This window comes from Stegodyphus dumicola, chromosome 4 (assembly GCF_044657685.1).
Source record: "Stegodyphus dumicola isolate Sdum_Otavi_A_Nest chromosome 4, ASM4465768v1".
Taxonomy (NCBI): Eukaryota; Metazoa; Arthropoda; class Arachnida; order Araneae; family Eresidae; genus Stegodyphus; species Stegodyphus dumicola.
In genome coordinates this window covers 211070027-211093727 of record NC_140771.1, presented here as the reverse complement: position 1 = coordinate 211093727, position 23701 = coordinate 211070027, and the positions used below count along the sequence as shown (strand labels likewise).

Sequence of the window (23701 nt, the reverse complement as noted above, 5' to 3'; positions counted from 1 at the left end):
TTACTACGTAACAAAGATTTTGCGTTGAAGGTCATTAAGATACGAACTTTCGCTAAAATAAAGTGTCGATGGTTGTTTTCTGAACAGTGCATCATGGAAGCGGCCGTGAAAGCATTTGACCACGCCGTGATAGGAGCGGGAATAGTGGGCTCATGGACGGCTCTTCGTCTGCAGAATTTAGGAAAACATGTTGTTCTTCTAGAGCAGGTGAGCTTTCTTGTGGCTAGGGGGGAAGGCGACAACGCATTCAGGTCGTTTTTATTTCCTTGTACGAAATATTATAATCAAGAAAAATTCCCGGTATCATATTTCAATGAAAATATCCATTTTGACCGATATCGAATGCAATTTAACGATGTTTCTGCGTGACATCTGTACGTAAGAACAGAATAAAGTACTTTTTTCCCCAAAACGGATTATAAAATTGATTTAAAATGAATTCAGAAGAGATTTTTTTCGTGACGTATGTATGTATATATCTCGCATAACTCAAAAACGAGTACCCTCAGAATGTTGAAATTTTGTATATAAGAGTGTTAACACGTAGTTGTGCACCTCCCCTTTTTGGTTGTAATCGGCCGCACCAAAGGTATATATATATACTCACTCTGTTACTCAGCTCGGTGAGCTCAGTTTCTTTATTATTATATGTTGGTAAATTGTGTATCCTTTGCTTTAAAATGATTGAATTATATTGTTCTTATCTTTCGGTTAAGGTATGTATGCCTTTAGTTAATCTGCATGCGATAGTTGTAGAATTGTCAACAATTTAAAAGTTGTTTGTGAGGCTAAGCCTAATTGTTTTTATCATAGCAGCCGTGTTTGTTTTCATTAGAAACTTAGCAGAATAGTGAATTCAGTTTTTGCACCTTCAGTGTCTTTTTGCCGAGTTGGACCAAAAGTAAACTTTCAATTTTGTGCACCGAAAAATCTGTCTTCCTGCGCTCTGGCCGAATTGTTTGTTTTTGCTTAGCAACTCTAATTTCAATTGTATATATATATATATATATTTTTTTTTTTTTTTTTGTAAACTGTTTTTTATTATATTCGGTGTTTTATGTTTTTCGGTATTTTACAATTTTTAATGAAGGTGTTTTGAGATTTTATCTATATTTGTCTTGCTGCGAAGTGAGAAATTGAACGAGAAATATATCTAATGAAATTCGAGGAAAGAAGTTTAGATGAAATGCAGAAAAAAAATGCGTATAATTTAATGTTATGGAGAAGGAAGTCATGTGGTGTCCACATCAGATTTTTTTCATCATGTTGTATTATTTTTTTTTATCAGTGGTTAATTCAATGACGGCATTTTTTCATAAAACCGTGTTAAGTTTAAAATAACTGCACATTTAAGGGGACTTCGTCAGTATTTTTAAATTTATTTCCCTCTTTTATTAATTTTTTTCGTGATTCAATACTTTATGTTGTTTTAAAATTCATCTTCCCACACTTTTTTATTTTTATGTATTGATTGATTTATTTTTGAGCTATTTTAACAGTTGCGATGTCTAGTTTAGTTTGGTTCACTTGATTATCTCAAAGCTTTGGAGGGTTATCTGCCTAAAGGGGTGGATACCTTCGTGGAGAACACTCCTAGTAAAAGTAGCTCCTATATATGAGGCAAACGATGGAAACGAATGTACTGCCAGCCCGTTTCCCAAGATTTGAATCCCGGACCGAACTACCAATGTTCAGCGACTTCACCGCTCAGTCGCTGGTAGGACTTCTAAAAATTTATTTCATGGTTTTTACTGTGTTTTAAGAAGTCAGTTTCAAATTTATACGCAAATGGTATACTAGCCTACTGCGGTACTGAAGGGCCCGGGCTCGAATCCCGGAGATGGTTTTAACTGTCCGCCCCTTTGTGGGAGGCAAGAGTGAACAAAATACTACTGAACTATATTAAATTTGAAAACCGTAAGAAGCATATTTCCGAGACCCAAAATGAATGAAACAGGAAAACCATAAACTGTCCAATAGTCCATTCTTAATAGAATAAGATCCCCATGAATCTTCATCAAAAATCAGATGTGCTGATAAAGAAATGACTAAAACAGTACCATGAAATGAGAACAACTACAGAAGATTTAGACAAAATACATTTAACTACTGAAGAAATTTATCTCATAATTCTATGGCAGCAATATAATTTGATCAGATCCATGAAAAATGGATGTACACCACGGAAGGGAAAAAAAAAAAAAAAAAATCGACAGTTCTATATCTCCCGTTCTATTGGTCCGCCTGACGAAATTCAAATTGCGTTTTCCATGTCGCGAAAGCGCAGCTTAGGATATATATACAGAGAGATAGAGCTTTATTCTAACATAGGTCTTTTGACACATACCAGTTTTTAAAATAACATACCTTCTTTTTTTTTTTTTTTTTTTTTTTTTTTTTTTTTTTCATATTTCGATTCTACGACTAAAATTATGCCTAAATGCTAAATTTTGTAATTTTTGGGGAGAAATTTATGCAGAAATTTAAAACTTTATCTTGGCGAATTTTTTTCAGTTTGTGCCAAGAATAATTCATTTGGCGCACTTCTTTATTTACAGCAACCTCTATTCCCTTCTCGAATCCCGCGAACGGGCTGGCTGCATGGGTGTTTTCGTGGTTTTCCCCATGTGTAACGTGTATACGAGCCAGTTTCCCTTAGAAAGTCCTCCACGAAGGCATCCCTCCCCTTAGGCAGATAGCCCTAGTGTGCTTTGCCATAATTAAATACACCAAACACCAAACACCTCTATTCCCTTCCTTTTTCTTCATTCTCCATGAGCGGAAAAAAGTCATCATTCATACTTTCAAATAATTTTAACAAAGTGCGTAAGTCACATTTTCGTTATTATCGCTTATAATACGCCAAATTTCAAAACGCACCAAAATGCGAATTCACGTATATCTTAGGAAATTTTGAATAAACAAACTCTATTTTTTTGCACGTATGCTTAGAAATACATCTACTTTACGATGATGGTAAAACGTTTATAGGTTTTAATTCAAATTTTTTTCGAAAAATTTATAAAAATTATTTTAAAATACAAATTTCAAAAATAAATCTTAAAAAACAGGCGAATTTTACTTGGAATGAATCTAAATTTCGAAACATGAAAGGTATAATCAAACAAGTTTAATAACAAAAGAATTTTAAAAGTTAAGATTAAAATACCTAGTAAAAGCCGTAAGAATATTTGGACTGTACCTATCTCTGTTTCCGAATTATATCGCAAAAGAAATTTTTTTAAAAAAACAAAATTTTAACAATTAACATTAGTACCGAAATTGCTAACTACTTTAAAATGGCAACCTAGGAGTATCAAAGACATACGTTAATCTCTTTTATTCAGAGCTTCAGACAGAACTCGTCAAGGTACACGTGTTTTGAAGCTTTGAACCAAGTTGATTAACTAGTCAAGCTAAAACAAGTTTCGTTAAAATTTTGGAAGCTAATTTTTTAAAACCTACTTGTGCGATTTTTACAAAACTTCGTAGTTTGGCATAATTGGTATCGTGGAATCGAAATATGGTAAAAAATTGGTATGTCATTTCAGAAAAAGTCCAATTTTGTGTCGAAATACCTATAGTAGAACAATGTTATATATAAATCTAACACATATCCTAAGTCGCGCTTTCGAGCCATAAAAAACGCAAGCTGAATTTCGTCAATAGGCCCTGTAGAACGGGAGATATAGAAATGTTCTATTTTTTTTTTTTTTTTTTTCCCGCAGGGTACTTCGTATTTTGATAACCATGTCAGTAAGTTATATCAAAAAGATTACCCAACATTTCATGTTAATGTGGTCTCAGAAAATTTCAATTATATATGAAGTAAATATATCAGCTTCGTTTGCGAAGTAACACTTCATCTGTTTGTTTTTGCAGTTCCGGGAGCCCCATACTCGGGGCAGTTCCCATGGCCAGACCAGGCTCATCCGCACCGCCTATAAGGAAGAATTCTTTGCCCGCATGATGCCCATAGCTTTTGACATGTGGAGAGAATTGGAACGAGAATCTAGAAAACAGCTTATTGTGTATGAGAAAACTTATGTATTTTACTACATTGATCGAATCGACCTAAGATAAATTTGTAAGCCGAGAGGTAGTCATCAAAAGAAAGTAACTCGGTTTGCATTGTTTTCTCTTGATGGTAAACACGTTCATTAAAAATATTCGTATCTCAAGAATCTATCCAGAAGAAAATGTTGAATTTGGTAACCATAACTGTGGCTGGTTTAACGTTAGAATGCTAGGGAAGTTATCCAAAAATCTTCGTAAATATATGAGATACTTTAAAATAAAATAAGGTAAAAGAAAAGTTTGTTTAAAATAAACTATTACTTGAAAATCATAAAATAATTAATGAACTAAAAGAGAAAAAATATTTTATCATTTAGTTTCATGCGAATAAGAAGCGAAATTATTCTCTTTACAAAACTCATTTACAGTTTTATATCACCAGTCATAAAAGCATGGGGTAAAAGATGCTTTGATAAACCTATAAAGATAATGGCTTACATTTATTGCAATGCAATGTGATTGATAGATTTCGTTACTTAAACGGCCACGCTTTTATTATTTGTGAAATAAATTTTCAGTGAATTATTTTTTAAATTAATTCATGTGAAATATAATTTTTCAAATGAATTTTCTTAAGAGAACTGTTTAATCTTTTTAAAACCTAAATTATTTTTCTTCTCTTAGTTTATTAATTATTTTATAAGCTTTAAATTAAGATTATTTTATAAAAAAATTCTCTTAATATATTTCATTTTTTTAAGTCTCAATGACACGTTGCCAATTAAATTATTCCCTTGATAAACTGTTTTCCAACAATGAAAAATCTCTCTTTTACTTTCAACAATTCTGCTAATGGATGGAAATGGTCGGAAAAACATCAAGCAATGTTTGAAAATTCGTAAAAAGTCCCAATTCTATTTAAAATTTCATCTAAGCGACACTTAATTATTTTATCGCACTAGTCCGTGGTGTAAACAGTTAAATTATGAGAGTATGCTCTTTAAACGAAGAGACTTGCGAAAAATTGCTTCAATATTACATGTAATGAAATCTAAATCGAATTTTTAAAACAAATACCGCTGCACCACTTTTATTGTCATCTGCAATACGTGTGTCTGCAAAAGTTGAGCTGGATAGCTTATCAGGGAGTAATTTTAAAAATCGATGGCAATTTTTACACAAAAGCAAGAAATACCATGAACGAGCTAAAATAATAATTAATTATAATTTAATCTTATAAAAATGCGGCTACCATTAGAGATGTCTAAATAATATTTCGTATTGTTCTTTCAATAGAGAGTCTGTTTTACAATATTTGAAAATTTTAAATCTTTATAAATTACGCATTTTTTATGTTAGAATATTAAAAATCTCACAAAAGAATAAAACATCGAAACATAATTATGGTAAACGAGAAAATCAACTTCAAAATGCTAGGAACACATATTAATTTCTGAAATGGAAAAAAATAAAAAAACAGCGTTATAAATTTGACTGTGACTGCGAAAAGTTGAACAATCTTTAAAACTGTATTGTTTTTGACATTAAGGAAAAGAAATGTATATGAAATGCAAAGGAATCTGCATATAAGCAAGAAAAATCGAGTGACGTAATTATATGATAAGTTTGAAAGCATTCTTTCAAGCGATGAATATTTAGAATAATATTTTTTTTTCCTTTTGCGTCAGGCTACAACACTTTTTTAAAAAATGTATGTATGTATGTATGTAATGTATTTCTTTTATCATTTTTATTTTAAAACAGGGCGAAGATTTTGTTTTATAATCTGCGGAAATTTCAAAACTTTGTATCCAATTTTTACGTGATGAAATTTGATAATAATGGGCGGCAAATACTGGAGAAAAAATACAGCCATTTCTTAAATTTCGACTAAAATTCAGAAATCAAATCACAGGTAACATATCTGTTTCATTTAAAAGATACATTTCCTGCTCTATGCAACGTTGCAAACAGTAAAACGCTGATAATTGTTAGTTTCTAAATTAAAAATGCTATGTTCGAAAAGCCGTTTAAACACTAAATTAAAAACAAATCTTAAAAGCTCGTAACATTTAATCTTTCCCTTTTTTTTCATTGTTTTTTCTAACATTAAAAAAATCATTACATCTTATACCTGAAATAATGTTCTCATCGGAATGTCAATACTCAGTCAGGATATTTATTTTGTGACATCAGCCAGTGATAATAATTAATTGACCTAGGATAATAATTAACATTTGGCCCACCAGCGGCCACAGCGGTAAAGTCACAGAGCACTGGTAGTTCGGTTTGGTTTATTTGAAATATAACAAAGCTGTCGAGAACTATCTGCCTAATGGGCCTTGGAGGACTATTTAAACGAAAGTAACTCGTAAACACGTTAGACGTGAGGCCCATGCAGCCAAGGAAACGCCCATGCAGCCATACCATTCGCCGGGATTCGAACTGCGGACCAAACTACCAGTGTTCAGTGACTTTAACGCTTGGCCGGTGAAAAGGACCTGGTAGTTCGGGATGGGGTTCGAGTCCTGGTGAACGGGCTGGTGGGATGGGCGTATTCATGGTTTTCCTCATGTGTAACGTGGATACGAGCTAGTAAAAGTCCTCCATGGGGCATTCCTCCCTTTCCGTGTAGTGCCTAATGGCGAAGCACGTAATGAAAATAAAATTTTAAAAAAATATATTTTTTAATTTCTAAAGCGAAACAATTTCAATCAGCCAGGCATTTATACTATCTACATAATCCTCGTTAAGTGCCTTAAATTTGCACATGACTTGTGAATAATTCGAGTTTAACTGGAATGGAATGTTTCCGTAGGTGTTTTCTCTGAGGGAAACATAAATAGGCTAAATAGTTTCTTTTAGAAAAGTCACAGAAGGCATCGCGCCCCTGTAGGCAAATAACCCTGGAATATTTTACCATTAATTAATTCTGTAGTATCTATTTCAGAATTTAAGATATATATAAACAATACAGTTTACATGTTATTATTCGAAGTTATACTTCTATGGTTTGGTTATGTGGTTTGGGCAAAGCCTCGAGAGCTATCTGTCTAAATGGAGTGATGCCTTCGTAGAAGACTTTCTAAGGGAAATGTCTCGTATAACAAATTACACATGGGTCAAAAACGAAAACGTCCATGCAGCCAACCCGTTGGCGGGATTCGAACTTCGGACAGAACTACCAGTTTTCAGCGAATTTACCCGCTCGGTCGCTGGTGGCCTACATACTTCTATGAATTTGATGCTGCTAACTTTGTGAAAAAAAATGTCTTTTCTGGATGTCCTATTCAGATTTGCAGTTATTCGTGTCTCTTTTTGCCAGAACAAGTTTAGTATTAATTGAGAAATGCATATCATAGTCATATACTACGCTAGAGTATGCATAATTTTATAGTCCTGAATAAAAACGAGCAGAAATTTCTTAAAGCTTCGGATATCAATTTAAAAATGGAATTAAAAGGGAAAATGTGGGTATTTTGTTTTTAAGAATTTTTCAAACGCATAAAAATCTAAAATCAATTATCTGAAATCCATACCATTTGACAATGTTTCCTTTTTCCTCTTTTATCCTGGAAAACATCTGCGCTCTTTTATTCGGTGCATTTTGAAATGTTCTTCGTATGATAATGCCTATAATGCCTAGGATTTATTCCATGTATTTTAGAGTTAAATATATCTGTGCGGTCTAGGACAGTGTTTCTCAACCGCCGGTAAGCAAGAAATATTTGCCGGTCCGCGAAATGTCCAGCTATCTGTCCAAAATCCAAAGTGTCATCGGCCGACAACCGATATTACAACATTTAAAACATTTATGTATAAACATTTATGTGATATTACAGCATTTATGTGACAAAATTGTGCCAATGGGCTGAATTATCAAACTTATCGGTTCGGGAGAACATATCGAAATATTTTACCTGTCCTTGGAGTAAATCCAGTTGAGAAACACTGGTCTTGGAAACATTATGAATGATTGATAATAATTTACAAAGTAACTTCTGTGAATTATTATAACCATTTAGAAAAGATAAAAAGAATTGCCTAAAAAGATTGAAATCGGATCCTGACTAAATTGAATTCTTACAGGAATACCAAAATTTTATGCCTTGAGCACTCTTCAGATAAACTTAATTATGAAAAGTGCATAAAACACATGAAAGAAATCAGCCCTGAAAACCTCGAAGTAATAAGTCCTGATGAAATGAAATCGAAATATTCAAAGACTCTGAATTATAAAAATCTTGCTGGAGCTTTCTTGGATAAAACTGGAGGTGTAATGCTCGCACATAAATCTCTTCTAGCCGTTCAGGTAAGTCTTTAAGTCTAGATCGTGTATTTGAAATATGAATGCCAAGACCCCATTAACCAAATTCAACTTTCTGTGAAACTATTGCTCTAAAAACTGTATAAAATAACTGCAATTTTTATAATATTGATAAAAATAACTGCAATTTCAAATAATATATTCTCAGCGGATAAAATAATACGCTAAGAATTTCATTGTGTCAAAGTGCATCAACCGAAATAAATTTTTGACATTATATGATTGTTTGTATTATCAGAAAAGGAAAAATTGTAATTTTTTAAAATTTGAACCCCAAAAAAGTTTTTGAATCACTTCAAAAAGGCATTATAATAATAACAAAATTATTTAGTAAAATTAAATTCTTTAAATACAGCAAAACTTGGAAGTCCACATACAAAAAAAAAAAAAAAAAAAAAAAAAAAAAAAAAAAAAAAAGAAAGGAAAAAAAAATATATATATATAAGATTACATGTAACACTACATTTATGACTGAAACACAAATGACATTTAATGAAAGGTTTTATTTAATAGATTATGGCAACGCACACTAGGGCTATCTGCCTAAGAGAGATGCGTTAGTGGAGGATTTTCTAGCGGAAACTAGCTCATATACACGTTACGCATGGGGAAAGTCACGAAAATGACCAGCCTAGTGTCCAGCAATTTTATTGCTCAGTTGATAGTGGGCCCATATCCGGAACCTACTTAGAGACCGCTAAAAATGTCACCCTTAATTCTAAATCTTGCGAACGTTCGGCAGTCTAGGCAGCTGTTCGAAATTCTTCTAAAAACATAACATTTTTATTCCTTTTCTTTTCATGAATGTTTTCTCTTAATCTCTCTGTTTTTTTTTTTTTTTTTTTTTTTTTTTGAGGGAAGAGTAATTTTTTTTTCTTTCATTGAAGAAAGATACGAAAGTAAGTTTTCCTAAGCTTACAACAGACCTGAGCAAAATGGTGTTGTAGTCTACGGGTTTGTGGATTTGGCTAATACGCTAAACGCTAAATACAAGATTGTTTTTATAATTTTGATTGTCCCATTAGCGTGTTTCTCTTCTAGTCTAACACCTTCAATATTTTCTTCTTATATTTCGAACAGCCATATAATCACCTGTTTTTATCAAAACTCTTGATGTAATGCAATTTTTCATTAAAGGAACTGTTCCGTCAAAAAGGCGGCACATTGTGGGACAGCTGTCCAGTATCTCAGATCATACCTGAAGAGAACAAGGTGCAGATTAAGACCGAAAGAGGAGATGTTATCGCCCGTTCCGTAGCAATCTGTACTGGACCGTGGACGCCGAAATTGCTGTCTTCTCAACTTCCCCCTTCTGTACCCTTGCAGGTGAGTTTGCGGAATGTGGTTATCTCATCTAGCTTTATAAATAAAATAAAACACGGGAAAATACGAACCAGATAATTTTCAATAGAGCTACGTATGAGTCAACATTTCTTATTGGCTGTCAAATTAAATGTATCCTTATCTCGTATAATAGTGATTTTATTTTCAAAGTAACTATTGTTGATAAAAGGTTTTTAATTTGTGTCATTCTATTTTGCTTTTAGTTTACTGAAATAACTGGAACTAAGATATATATTTCTTATGTTCAGGAAAATGTTATCACAATTGAAATGACGAATATATGTTTTCTTGCTGGAGATACCATGTTAGTGCAGGTGTCTTTACAGAAAAGAACATTTGATGGCTTTGTTCTATAATGGAGAAGATTCAAACACCAAGATACACGAGCAACAAGTTTAATTTATTTAATTTTATGTGGTTAACAGGCAGTGCTGGCGTATGTACACTGAGTAAAAAATATTAGCAATTGGCGTATATTTAAATATATTATTTAACTGAGAAAATGACTGATAATTTAAGTAAAGTGTAATGAAGTAGGAAGGCAAGAAAAAATCAAATGTAATGAAACTGCCATTTTATTATACCTTTGAGAAATAAAATACGTCCAAACATCAGTAATTCGTAGTTGAACCCCTTTATTGCTGTTTATAACTTAGAGGAGTTCACGTGTATTACTGTCCAAACACGTGATTTCAGCACAACGAAATTTACATGGAAGTTAGAACTTTGCCAGTACTTCTTTTTTTTTAATCTCCGTTTTATAAATTTTCATCATTAAAGGGTACAGTGATGGTGTAAAAAAATAATTTTGTGATAGTCTTCATTATAATTTCCAATGGGAAATACAATTTTTTAAATACCCGCTGAAAAGTACGAAAGCAATTGCCTATGCTGCTTTTTTTTTTTTTTTTTTTTACATAATGTATTTTTCGATAAAAAACAGTTTGGCGCTTGTTGTACTATAATAGAAAAGGTCCTTAAATTTTTCAGTTTTATGATCTATGGCTTTTATTTTCAGTATTTTGGAGAAATAGATGTAAGTACGGTCATTTCACTTTTGTTGTCGGTTCCTTTAATAATTATGTATATCAGATGAAAAATGCATAAAACATCTTCAAGCAATTGCCAAATTAATCATTAAAAATGTTCACAAAAAAGGTCGATGTTGTTTCTTGACCATCTTACACATCATCAATAAGCAGGATCCTTTTAAAGATCGAGCCTTATTTCCTTAAATAGTGTACCTAAGTATGTATTTTCAGTTACAAAGTTTACTAGAATAAAGAGGAAAAGTATGTCCAAGGATACGGGCTGTCTCAGTTAAAGCATGGCCACATTAATCAGATCTGATTGTGTTTGGGTTAAATGTTAACCTCTGTTCCTTTCCAGAACTTCCCCTTCCTTCAGCAGCGGAGAATTCTTTTCAGAATTTAAACAGATGAAATTGCTTACAATTATTTTATCTTAAACCTTTATTCCCATATCAACAAGCAATTAAATTTTAGATTATAACGGTAACGCATCCTGATCTATAGTCTGTTACTTTAAAATGGAAACTTATAGGTCATTTTTCTCCTCTCGATTTGACTAATATCCATGGGAACAACAGCTTCGGGAAAAAAGTCGACTCACTTAATTTTTCCCCATTTCATTTCTGTCTAGAAAACACTTCGCGATAAGCGCTCATATGATAGGCTGACTTGAAATACAGCTACAAATCAGGTTGAAGGAAAATGAGTGCTCTGCGGTAAAGAAGACACAAGTTACTATCGCAAAAGGGGGTTTCAAGAGCCTACGAGTGCCTGTTTAAAATAACAAACTATAACTAATCATTGCCAACGAAAAGGAATACTGTGCCAGTTGTAAAAAATGTGCGCTTTGTTAGTGATTTATTCTAAACTTGGTTTTAATTTGCTAAATGTTCGAGAAGATGTGAATATTTTTAAGACATGATTTAATATTTATTGAATTGTTTTAAACACCTTTTTCCCCTTTCTGATTTATTTGGAAAGAATTTAGAGATCTATATATTTCTGCCTATACACGTTATGACTGGTTCGCTTAAGTAATGTATAGTTTGGTGTGTTAAGTTTTAATTTGCAGGATGAAAATTACACTTCGTTTTGATTGTTCTGGTTATTAAAAGTATAATGCAAGAGCAGATAAACTTTCATAATCCTGATTGCTTAGTAAAAAAATGGGGAAAATCCTTTTAATAATGTTATGAAGACTAACAGTCATCATGTGATATCTCACAATGGCTGAATAAGTTAAACAAATGTACTATATTAAAACAAAGTTAGAAAATTCCATTTCTTTTTATTTCAGCCGCTTTTTGTGAATGCGTTTTACTGGAAGGAAAAGATCAGAGGTGCATACAGTGCCGAGTCTGGTTTTCCGACATTATTAGAGCTCTCTACTCCTCGTATATATGCAATCCCTTCACTGGAATATCCTGGACTTATGAAAGTGAGTGTAGCTTCTCTACATTCTTGAAGGCATAAACGTATAAGCCTACATAACAATGAGAAGTTAAAATTTTGAAAATGTTACGCCACAAAAGAAAAGCATTACAAATTTTTCATGCTGTTCTTTCTTGTGTAGTAAAATTTATGCGCTTTGATAATGAAATACTTCCTTTGACTATGCTTTACACATTTGTTATTTTTATATAACTTTTTTGTAATATTCACAATACTGTTTTTTACTATGAGGAAGAATTTTCGGTATTCTTGCAATGTATGACTTACTGTTCGTGTGTACATTATCAAAGGCAGATTTCGAACCGACTACGGCACATTTAATTAAATTGTTAACTAAATTTTTATACAATTTCCTATCTCATCTCTGGATGGTCATCATTTCACTCTGACAGCAATAAAAATCCGTTGAAGCAGATCTACTATAACTCTTGATCAAAACGATTCTTTTTCACATTTGTCGACAGTCTTCATTTTATTCTATCCTTTTCCCCATTCAAGCAAACACTGTCCTAATATGATTATTACATTACGAAAACTAATGTAATAATCAGATTGTAATAATTGTAGGTCATCTGTTGCAACAACTGCGGTACGATTGAACACATTTTGCGAGAATACCGAATTTTGTTGGTAACGCATGTTTCTCAACTTAACCCACAAAGAAAGAGCCTTGCAGTAAAAAGCTAAAGAGGTCCTAAGGAAACCTGCTCCTAATACATTTGCTATCAATTGAATAACTCAAGAAATAGAAAACGAGGCGAGTAATAATAAAAGTATGTGTGAACAAATTCATTATCGCTGTGTTCGTAAGAGCATTCTGATTGCCCTTTATATGAAATATTTAATGTAGTTTGAACCATCTTATTACGGTCACTTTTCCATACAAACGTCGCTTACAAATGGAGAATAATGTTTTCATATATACACAGAAAGTATATATTGTAGGATACTTGCTTCAAAAAACATAGTATATGTTTACAATGGATTTGTTGGACAGAGAAAAATGTATGATCACCGCTTATTGAGGATAGTGGTGGTAATATTTCATAAACAGCAGCCCTAAATAAATTTTCCATTAACTGCAATAGTGAAAGTGTTGCAACCGATAAGAATGAGTCATTAGTGCCAGTTTGTAATTTCGCATGTAAATATAGAACCTCATATGCTATTAAACCGAGGTATGAACACTGTTTTGTGTAGTTAATAGTACTAATACAAGCTACTGACAATTAACTAACATTCCAAGTGAGCCAAGGGGCCAACAGAAGGTTTACAGCACAATTAGATTAAGAATGTTAATGCAAATTATTTTGCTGAACAGACACTTGGTAACAGTACTTACTTAAACCAAAGAGTAATCTGCTAAGTCAAAGTTTTGGCTATAGAATGTAGGTGGACAGTGGTGTATTATGAATAATACCTCAGAGAAAATTACTCCGTCGTGATTGCGGACGGACAATGGCTGTTGATGGTAGTATTACATGTTAAGGCTTATTTCATGTCATAAGGCTTTCACTCTGGTGGGAAATCTAGAAAGCATGATGAATGAAATTACAGATCATTGGCACATTATAATCGTATTATTGTTGCCATTGGTATTTTCTTGGAATCATGGTTTAGAATAACAGGGAACTGGTTTAAATAACTCGAAATCGCTTTATTCCCTTGGACACTTGTGTCCCCGAATCTTAACCCCCTTGTATACCGTTAGGAACGATTCAATTAATACATTAGGTAAATGGGTTCTTGCCCTCACTGCAGCGTGGTCACAGATATGTATTGTAACCATTGTGCATGGTATGGCTTTAACGGAAATGTGCCAAAATAGGAATGTTTGCTAAAGATTATTTTAAGGTGAATATTGAGTAAACTTGTCACAAAAAATATTATGATGTCAAAATTATTTCAACTGACATCTGATGTTCAATTTCTGAGGTAGATACACTCTTTACAAAATGATCTTTTACACAAAATTTCGTGATTGGATTTCGAGTAAAAACTTACCCTCATTTGTGAGTATTACCTTTAGTTTTGTGGAACCCATTTCCAACTTCCCATCAGTTGCATGAAATTCAAAATTTTAAGTATTTAACGTATAAATGCAACCACACGGTTTTAAAATAAAAAGAATAATGACAAAAATTAAAAAAACATTACTGCATATATACTAAATATTTCATGCATGTTTTATGTAGCCTCAAAATTTTTAGGTATTTAGCCTCAAAATCAAAAGAAACGAATCAATCAACGAACCCGCTTGTTAAGTGTACTTATAAGCGAGTTCCTTTCCTTCTATTCTGGTTGAAATTTCGTCGCGATCGCTTTAAAGATAAGTTTAAAACTATTATTTCTTTCATCAGTTCCCCTGTAAAATACTATTATTCTTACAAAGCATTTACCATACTTTCTCCCATTGCCCTCAAGCGCATATTTTGTAATCGAGTTTAAGCTAAAAAATATTATAATTTGTCAAAAAAAGATTGGAATTTGGGTTACTACAAGATAATACGCATATGAATATGACGACATTGCTTGTTAAAACTGAGAAATTATTATGCACATTATCGTAAGAGGCACATTCTGAAAATCTAGCAATTTTAATTAAGATGGTTGCACTTGTAAAGTACCAAGTTTTGAGCATAAATCACTTCAGATATGAGTTTCTATTTTTAATTACTGGGGCGAGAGATGAAAATGTTATCGTATCTAAAGTATTGCTTATTATCTTATGCTTAGAGTTTCAGTTATAAGAGTATTATAATAGTAACTGTATTTACAATATCTTCACTCTCGGACCTTGTCCCACTGAGATATAAGCTTAGACTGCAGTATGGATATTCAATATTAATATTTCGGAAACATTTTGATATTGCATGTTAGAAATGTCAATGTTGATGTGGCATATATTATCGGGAAAGCTATAACACATAGATGGAATTTTCTTTTGGTATTCCGTTCAAAGTTTTATCGGTAATCTCATCAGTTAGATTTACAGTGGGTAACTGAGTGAGCTTCTATGGAAGAAATTGTTTTCACTAATGAAAAGTCAAATAAATTCCGTTCTCAGTTTATGGAATATAATATGACTTTGAAATGTTTTCCAGCTTCAGAGAATCGATTAATACCGGAATTATAATGAAATTAATTTTATTTTGTGGACTTTAATGCTATAACATATAGCATAAATAACTCATTTTGTCAATTTATTAATAATTATAATACTTACCAATTACACTCATAATATGAAAATTTACCCTATATTTTAAGTGTTGAATTGAAAACAGTTGGACTAGGAAAATGGAAAATTCCTAAAATCAGCTTTATGTAATAGCATGTTTTTCTTCTTAGAAGTAAAAATATCTGTATGCTTTAATTAAAATATGCCGTTTTTCATTTTTTTTCTTCTATTTTTAGGTCTGTTATCACGGTGGAGTGCCTTGTAACGACCCAGACGAAAGAGACAAAACCCTTGTGAATAGTATGCCTCTTAATACTGTCAAAGACTATATCAAGGAACACATGCCTCTCTTAGAACCGGAACCAGCTATAGTAGAGAAATGTATGTATACGGTAAGGAAGTTTTGGTTCTCTTTGCAACTTCACATTTTTAAATAGTCTTCAACTGCAAAAATTAAGTAAGCAATTTGCTCCCTTCCAAATGAAGTTTGATGTAGGGTACTGTCGATCAAAATCCAAGACAGTTCTTGATTGCATTACTTTTACCTTAGTGGGTGCTTTTTATACAATGCAAAAGCAGCCTTACGAAGCAAATAATTTTCAATGCCATTTCATCACTTTATGATGTATTTATCACATGTGGTATAATCGCATCTCTGCTAGACAGTAATGAAGCATTAATCTCATCTTTTAGATTTACAGTTTGAAGATAATAATTAAAAGCTCTGAGCTTATGCTCTTTGTGGCAAAAATTGGCAGAGCATAAAATGAATGTGTTTTCAAACCAGCTTGATCAAACAAATGATGTCTCATACATTTGGTATTATTGTAGACCCTCCCCCCCCCTAAAAAAAGCTAGATTTTCCAGACAGTTAACCAAAGTCTTAAAAGGCCAGTTTGGTACGTCTGAATCCGAATAACAGCAACTGGAACTTAATCTTATATACTCCAACCGAAATGATCCACAGTCTTCTGAGGAAGGCTATATGATCATGATAAGGCAGCCCGAGAAGTAGCCAGGGAATGTGGCCCGACTTGGTGTTAAGTCCGCGTAATTTCAGTACCTTGGAGTACTGAAACGTAAAAGTTTACAATTGGGTGTCCCTTGTTTATTTGGCGATTCTTTTTTGATGCCAAAATCGGCACCAGGAAGGCACAATTTCAAGATGGCCGCTAAACAAACCAAAATAAGAACTCAAAGAATTGCACAAACTCGGTGTCCATGTACTCATCGATCTATTTTCAGTTAAAAAAATCAGGAAGCTGAAACCAAGTTAAAACTATCATGGTAACCAGAAACGGGGTTTCATCGCTAAAATTGAACAATATTTGTTGCCAATCGAAGGGGCACCCAATTCTACACGACAGCCATCTGAAATATTAACTTCCGTCACAATTATAAGAATATTTGTGGTATTGTAAATTGCCATAGATAAGAGAACTGCTTAGGAATAACCGTTAAATTAACCAAGTGTGGCAAAAACGCTGTGAAATTTTATCGCTAGAATCGTCAAGTCTTTAAACCCAACTTAAAATTCTTTGCTTAATGTTCCACAAAAGATTATTTTTTATTCTAAATTTTATTAAATAACAAAATAAATCTGTTTCGTCGGGAATAAGACAGCTGAACTGTTATAACAATCAAGGAATTTCAAGGAGTAAGACAGCTGAACTATTATAACAATCAAGGAATTTTTACAAAATCTATTATTTCCATTTTTTCTCCGGAACTTTTTCAGAATGAATTTCTGAAACAGATACTATGATGGGTTTTGAACTGCAGTTGAACTGTATTGCCCACAAAATATTAATAAATGTCTAAAATATATAGAACACCTAAAGCCTGGAAAAGGTAAAGGTGTTCAAATCCCCCAAAAAAGACGTGACTGCAGTAAAAGAAAAGTATTATTCATAAAGAAAAGTATATTAAAAGTCTTTATTTCCATACTTTTGTTATCTAAAGAATAAATTTTTAAGCTTCCGAGAGAAAAGAGAGCTATTTCAGAAAAAAAAAATAATTTAATAGTTATGAGGATAATTATTTATTTTTTATTTTTCTCAGAATAATTAAGTTTGCTTCCCGGATTAATTAAAGTTCATTCGAGAATTTCATTTCATCGGCGTTCAGGTTATATTTCAATACAATGCAGACATAAAACTGTGTATAATGGTTTTCATCATATGTTTAGGTAAACTGTATTTATGTGCACATTTTTGTATAAGTGCTCACAATAAGATTTTTTATAGAATACGCCTGATGAAATCTTCATCGTTGACACATTACCAAAACTTAGGAATGTTGTCATTGGAACGGGATTTTCAGGTAAGATGAGAAAGAAAATTTTGAATTCTTTATCTTTTTAAGAGTGAAGAAACCTGATGTTCTCAAGCCTTGGAAGAACACTTAAAATGATTTTCAGCTGTTCAAAAATTCATTAAGTAAATTTTTATAGCATGAATAATTTTGTCTTGAATAGTTAAGTTGCAGATTTTTACTGTTTTAAATATAAAATATTTTGTTCAGTTTAAAAAAGCTCTTTTTAAATGATTCATTCTGTCTTTGAAGGTTAGTTCAACTGCTATTAAGGCAAATAGTATATATGTACTATAAAATATTAAGGTTTATATATCTTTTATTTTTATTCCTTTCTTCTCTCTTTTTCGGTATATACGTTTTTTAATTTCTTTTACGGCTTTCTTGTTGAAAACTTGTTGTAACGAAAACGGTTTTATTTACGGTATAGTGTTGCATGGCCCCAACTTGTCAGCAACAGTGGTAGTGACTGCTATGAACTGTAAATTACACAAACTCGTAAGAAGGGTTTAAATCTCTTTTTATTACACTTTAGAAATAACAGCTGCGTTCACTTGACGCTCACAAACTATGCCGACCCGGCGGTTTAACAAAACAGAAATGTGAAACTAAAAATAAATGACAGGATGAATAAATAACGAGATCACTACCTACGAGGCTCTAAAATCGTCACTAACTTAACCGCGTTCTAAGATACATCTGAGATTCAGCAAGCTTACTGATTAAGCAGTTGAAGATTCAACGAACTGCCAAAATAGGCACACAGGCCGAAACGCGCGGTTCTTAAATTTCTACCTAGCAACCTTCACGCTTGCGATTCAAGAAGCACACATACAATCTCGTTTCCCTTCTACTTAAACTCAACTTACTTCTGCTAAAATTTGAATAGATTGCACGTTCTACTACAATTTACATACTCTGGCATTGGCAATTCTAGGGAAAAGTAAAGGCTTGACAGGAAAGATAGCTTAAACTTAAAATAAATGTTAGTTAAAATAAATATAAACCCTACAACGGAATTCTGGAAGGAACTTTTATGTATGGCGACGTTTTGACAATATCATGTATAATGATCACATTTGCAAAAGAACTGATATATTACAATAAATTTTAAAGTTTTTTAAACAGAATTTCAATTCATGGCCATTTCGCAATTGTTTAGATCGTTCTTTGCTTTACAATCTCTTATTATACATGAATGTTTGTGAAAATTGCAACACCATGAAGGAATCATGGAAATTTAATCAAACTTACAGGAAATGAAAAGTGAGGTAAGGCATGCAAGTGATTAGAATTACAAAGCGATTGCGCATCCGTGGAATAAGAAACGGCCGTTTGTTCCATGTATGTAATGCACCATAATGTTGCGTTGAAACCTGTTTATCGTCCTCTGTCTGAGGTAAACATTTAATCAGTGGTCAATATGCCACGTCAACAGCGGTGGGTACCATGCCAACAACTGACGAAGCTCGAACGAGGCCACATCGGTATACGAGACTGTGGACTTCCGTATCGAGCAATCGCACCCTGCACGCAGCGTAATGCCGCAACAGTGATGCGTGTTTGGAAGAAATGGACAGAGGAGAACCAAACATGGCAAAATTTTGGCAGTTGGGTCCTCAATAGCACAACGCAAAGGGACGGCAGACACTTCATCTGCATGGCTGTGACGGATCGGTGACGGTTATGTTATCTAGCTCCAAGGTTCGTCACCGTCTGCTGCACCATGAACTGCGTATAAGGGGTTCCTCTATGCAGGGTTTTCCTGTGGCTGAATCACAGACGCCTCTGACTTCAATGGGCCCTGTAACACAAAGCACTGCGTACCGTGTGGCAACAAGCTATTTTCTCCAAAGAATCTGGCTACAATCTGGAGTACAATGATAGAAGAGTACACATCAGCTATTGGGTTTAACTTTTGGTCCCATCTAGGGCAGACTGCAAGCAACCTCAAACAGTGATCGCTACATAAGGGAAGTTGTGGAGCCAGAGGTCCTTGCAATTCTTCGATGCATTCTGAGCTCTGTATTTCAGCAGGATAATGCCCGTGCACATGTTTAGGACCCAACAGGTTTCGCATCTTCCATGGCTCGCATATTCCCTAGATATATCGCCCATTGAACATCTCTGAGATTTCATTCGTCGGCGGCTCGCTCGTAGAGCTGGTGGGGCAAGCACTAAGTCAAAGCTACGTGGAATGCCATTCTCAGGATCAAATTCAAGCACCTGCATGATTCAATGCTACGGCGCTCATCGCTCAGCATGGCGGACACGCAAAAAACTGATTTCCGATGTTCGCTTTTTTTTTAATCTTGTAGCTTTGATTGTTTATTTGTACCACTATCAGTAATATGTGGAATAAATTTCATTCATTTTCGACATTTCCTGCAGGGTGTTGAAAATTTCACAAACATGAATGCATATATCCTTCTTTTTCCGCAAACACTATTATTTTGGAAGACATAAGGTAGAACAAACTGGGGCCTTCGCCACAGCAATTGTTCAAAAGTTTCTAAAAAAGGCTCCACAAGTCGAAAAGTGTAGGAACTACTGCGATAAGGCATTTGGTTAATTTCAGAATTATCTTTTGTTTATTTATTTCCTTCTCCTCCTTCTTCTTCTCTCTGTCTCTTTTTTTTCCCTAAATTGATATATATGAAATTTTAAAATTTAGGAACTGGTTTCAAGACTGCTCCAGTCATCGGAAGGTTGCTGAGTGAAATGGCTGTTGGGATTGAACCTTTCTTGGATATCACGCCTTTCCGGTTATCGAGATTCGACTCCTCTGAAAGACAACATTGATTTCATAGATACAAAGATATCTGAAAGATATGGACGACATTTGTGACTTTTTTTTTTTTTTTTTTTTTTTTTTTTTTTTTGTAATTAGAGATTTTTGAAATTTTATAGATGATATATTATGATCTTATTTTATTGAAAGAAAAGTAAATTTAATAATAAAGATTTGATGCGGTTCAAACATTAAAATGCCTCTAAACATGTTTTAAACATTTAATTTGCTTTTTATTGTTCGTTAATTTGAATAAGGCTAAACCATGGATGTGGTTTTTCCTATACACTGCCTTGAAGCAATAACGCATCCCTCTTGGTGACCAAGACATTCAAGGACTTGCGATCAAGGATCAATAGGTTTTGACAAAAGAGGTAAACATACCGTAATTACGCCTTAAATATAAGTATAAATGTATATATTTTCTTTTTCTATAATGTTTCAGAATCCTAAATAAGTGAGAGAATACATTAAATAAAAATGAAAAGTTTGAGATTTTAAATTACACCCAAAGGGCGGTTTTTTTTAACATTTTGTGTGTTACATTTATTTATTAAATATTATCACGTGCTTCGCACTTAAACCACAAAATTCAGTTCAACAGCAATATCGCAAAATCGTTTTAAAATGAGCATATGTTTAGAACTTTCGATATAGAGACTCGCACGCTGGAGATAAAAATGTTCTTTTTTGTACAACATTGCCATTGCTCGCTTTGAAATCCTTGAGTTTGTTAATCAAAAATTCGTTAAAGTTTTACAAAATATGAAATCGATAATAAAACAAATTCCAAATTTGGGCTTTCACATGCCCATATTCGCAGTAGGATTACGTCATTCAAAATTCGATGGCTGTATGTACCGTTGTTTTATCACATTGCGAGAAATATACATATATTTAATGCAGATTTTTCATTATTTAATTTCTTCAAATATAATGCAGGACCCTAACATTTGGTGGCAACAGTTTGAAAAGTGAAACGGACATTCATAGTGAACCAAGGCAAAATCGCAAAACGAAAACAATAGTCCTTCAGGGACAAAGCCCCTTTGGACTAACAACATTTCATTCTGAACGAAATTAACTGCAATACGTTTTCCAGAACAGATTTAATTTGAATGAAATGCTTTCTCAAGATTTCGCTAATTACATTGGAAAAAAGTTTTAAGGTAATTCAATTTTATTTTGGTTAATGATTGCAAAAATTAAAATCAAAGCTTATCGTATTATTAATATTAAAATTGTGCTTTATTTCTTTTCTATTTACAGAGCTTCTTCCTAAAATACTTTCTCAAATTATGAAATGATTTTCCGCTTCTGAGGCATTTTTTAAATCAAAAATCATTGTCACTCTATAATTAATGCTCTGTTTAGTTCATTTCAAATTAGAGCGCCTTTTATTTTAACAGTGAAAATATGTTAAATATTGCTATTGGTTTCTGATTTCTATGTATTTAACTTTCTATCACCATTTCTGAAAAGGAAGCGGGACTAAATTACTATAATATGTAAGGAAATAATTCTTTTAATACTTAACAATTTTTTTTTTAAACTTTGATTTCAAGAAAACATAGCATAAAAATTCGGTACTTTTCCGTTTTGCTGGCGCAGGCGATAAAGTCGCCAATAATGGTACAACTGATGCCAAACGGATATCTTCGCTGGTATCCTTTTACACCTCATTTCCAAAACAAGTCACAGCCATTTCTTATCAGACTGATTGCTTCTTTCAATACTAGCATACAATTACATAGAATTTTTATCAGATAATTCAATTTTATGCCCTAAGAGCATTCGCGGTAATTTAAGTCAATTAGAATGCAATCACACAGCTCAGCCGAAAATATAGAAAAGACAAAATCAAGAGTTAAATTCATCATTTCTAATGGAATGCACCAGCGAAGTAAAGCACCGCGGTTTTACATACTTTCTAAGTAAGCTATTCGTACGAATTGAAGTAATTCTTGCATTTAAGCTTGTATTCGAAATTATGATTTAACTTGAAATTAATGTAGGTAATTACTGAGAGAATTAGATTTTTGTATTGTAGTTTATGTGAGATAAGATCACTTGAGGTCACGTGATAAGAACTTGGATCACTTGGGGTCACGTGATCGGGATGTTGAACCAGGAAAGCAGAGTAAATTCTTAAATTAATATCTTTTACAAATTTAGTCTTTATTTATTGACTTTTTACAAAATTTTAAACGATATTAAAATGTTTATGCCTTCAAAATAAAAAATTCTTAGAACTAACATTTGCAAACATTTTTTATGTGTATAGTGTATGTTATCGTCAATAAAGTCTGCCTTGGCGAGATTTCCGCCGGCGAAATGGAAAAGTACCAAAAATTCTACTTTACTACTTCCTTAAGTACGCATCTCATAGATTGTGCTTTACAACACTTTTTAATAGATTCTTTTTCAATACGAACAATTCTTGCTTAAATAGTTTTATAAATATATTTGTCAACAAAATTTCAATTTACGTTTACAATTTAATGTTTATAATCATTATAAATTTAGATATATTTAACAATTGTATTTCTTCTCAGTAACATTCACAGAAGTTAACATGAATAAATAAATCCTTCATTTCCAAATACATAATAAATAATTTAATAGATATTTACTTATTTTTTAAAGGAAAAGGTAAGCTTTTTTAAAAGGATATGTATAAATACTCATTATATATATATATATATATATATATGTTTATGTATATATATATAAACATTCATTCATTATGTTTCATTCATTATATGTTCTGTACGTTCATTCATTATGTTTTTCAAATACAGTAATTTACAATAATTTAGCATATAACAGAATTTTTTGCGTAAGAAATATATATAAATATAAATTTAATGAAAATTACATGCATTATTTTTAATGCGCACTCAAAATCAGTTTTCCTTTGAAATTCCTTCATAAAGGCATTTCTCTCCTTAGATACATAACCCTATTTAAAAAAACGTACTTGACCTATGGACCTAATAACGAATATTTTAACATACACAGTTTTATACTTACCTTCAGTCATTATCTTTTGATATAAAACACGTTTTTAGTTACATTCATTATCAAATTCAGCTTTTCTAGTAAATATATTTTGGCAGAGCATTCTCAGCAATTTTACCCAGTTTAATAGTTCTCTGATGATATAATGAATAACAACTATCCGTTTCACATTTAAACATTAACTTCATTGTCATCAGATCGCAGTCTTAATTGACTTAATTACCAAC

The 23701-nt window shown here is 32.6% G+C and overlaps 1 protein-coding gene across 1 annotated transcript; it reads left to right on the top strand.

Annotated features, from left to right (window-relative positions):
* The first annotated feature begins 48 nt into the window (after positions 1-48).
* Positions 49-20650, top strand: LOC118184146 (peroxisomal sarcosine oxidase-like). Its single transcript, XM_035353798.2, has 8 exons — positions 49-207; positions 3883-4031; positions 8107-8329; positions 9482-9670; positions 12017-12157; positions 15586-15741; positions 17596-17671; positions 20337-20650. The coding sequence occupies exons 1-8, from the start codon at positions 94-96 to the stop codon at positions 20462-20464; spliced, it is 1176 nt and encodes a 391-aa protein (XP_035209689.1). The 5' UTR covers positions 49-93; the 3' UTR covers positions 20465-20650.
* The last annotated feature ends 3051 nt before the right edge of the window (positions 20651-23701 follow it).

Coding starts and splice junctions, on each gene's coding strand:
- LOC118184146 (XM_035353798.2), top strand. CDS start 94: ATGGAAGCGGCCGTGAAAGCATTTGACCACGCCGTGATAGGAGCGGGA. Junction 208..3,882: donor ATGTTGTTCTTCTAGAGCAG/GTGAGCTTTCTT, acceptor TTGTTTTTGCAG/TTCCGGGAGCCCCATACTCG. Junction 17,672..20,336: donor CATTGGAACGGGATTTTCAG/GTAAGATGAGAA, acceptor TTTAAAATTTAG/GAACTGGTTTCAAGACTGCT.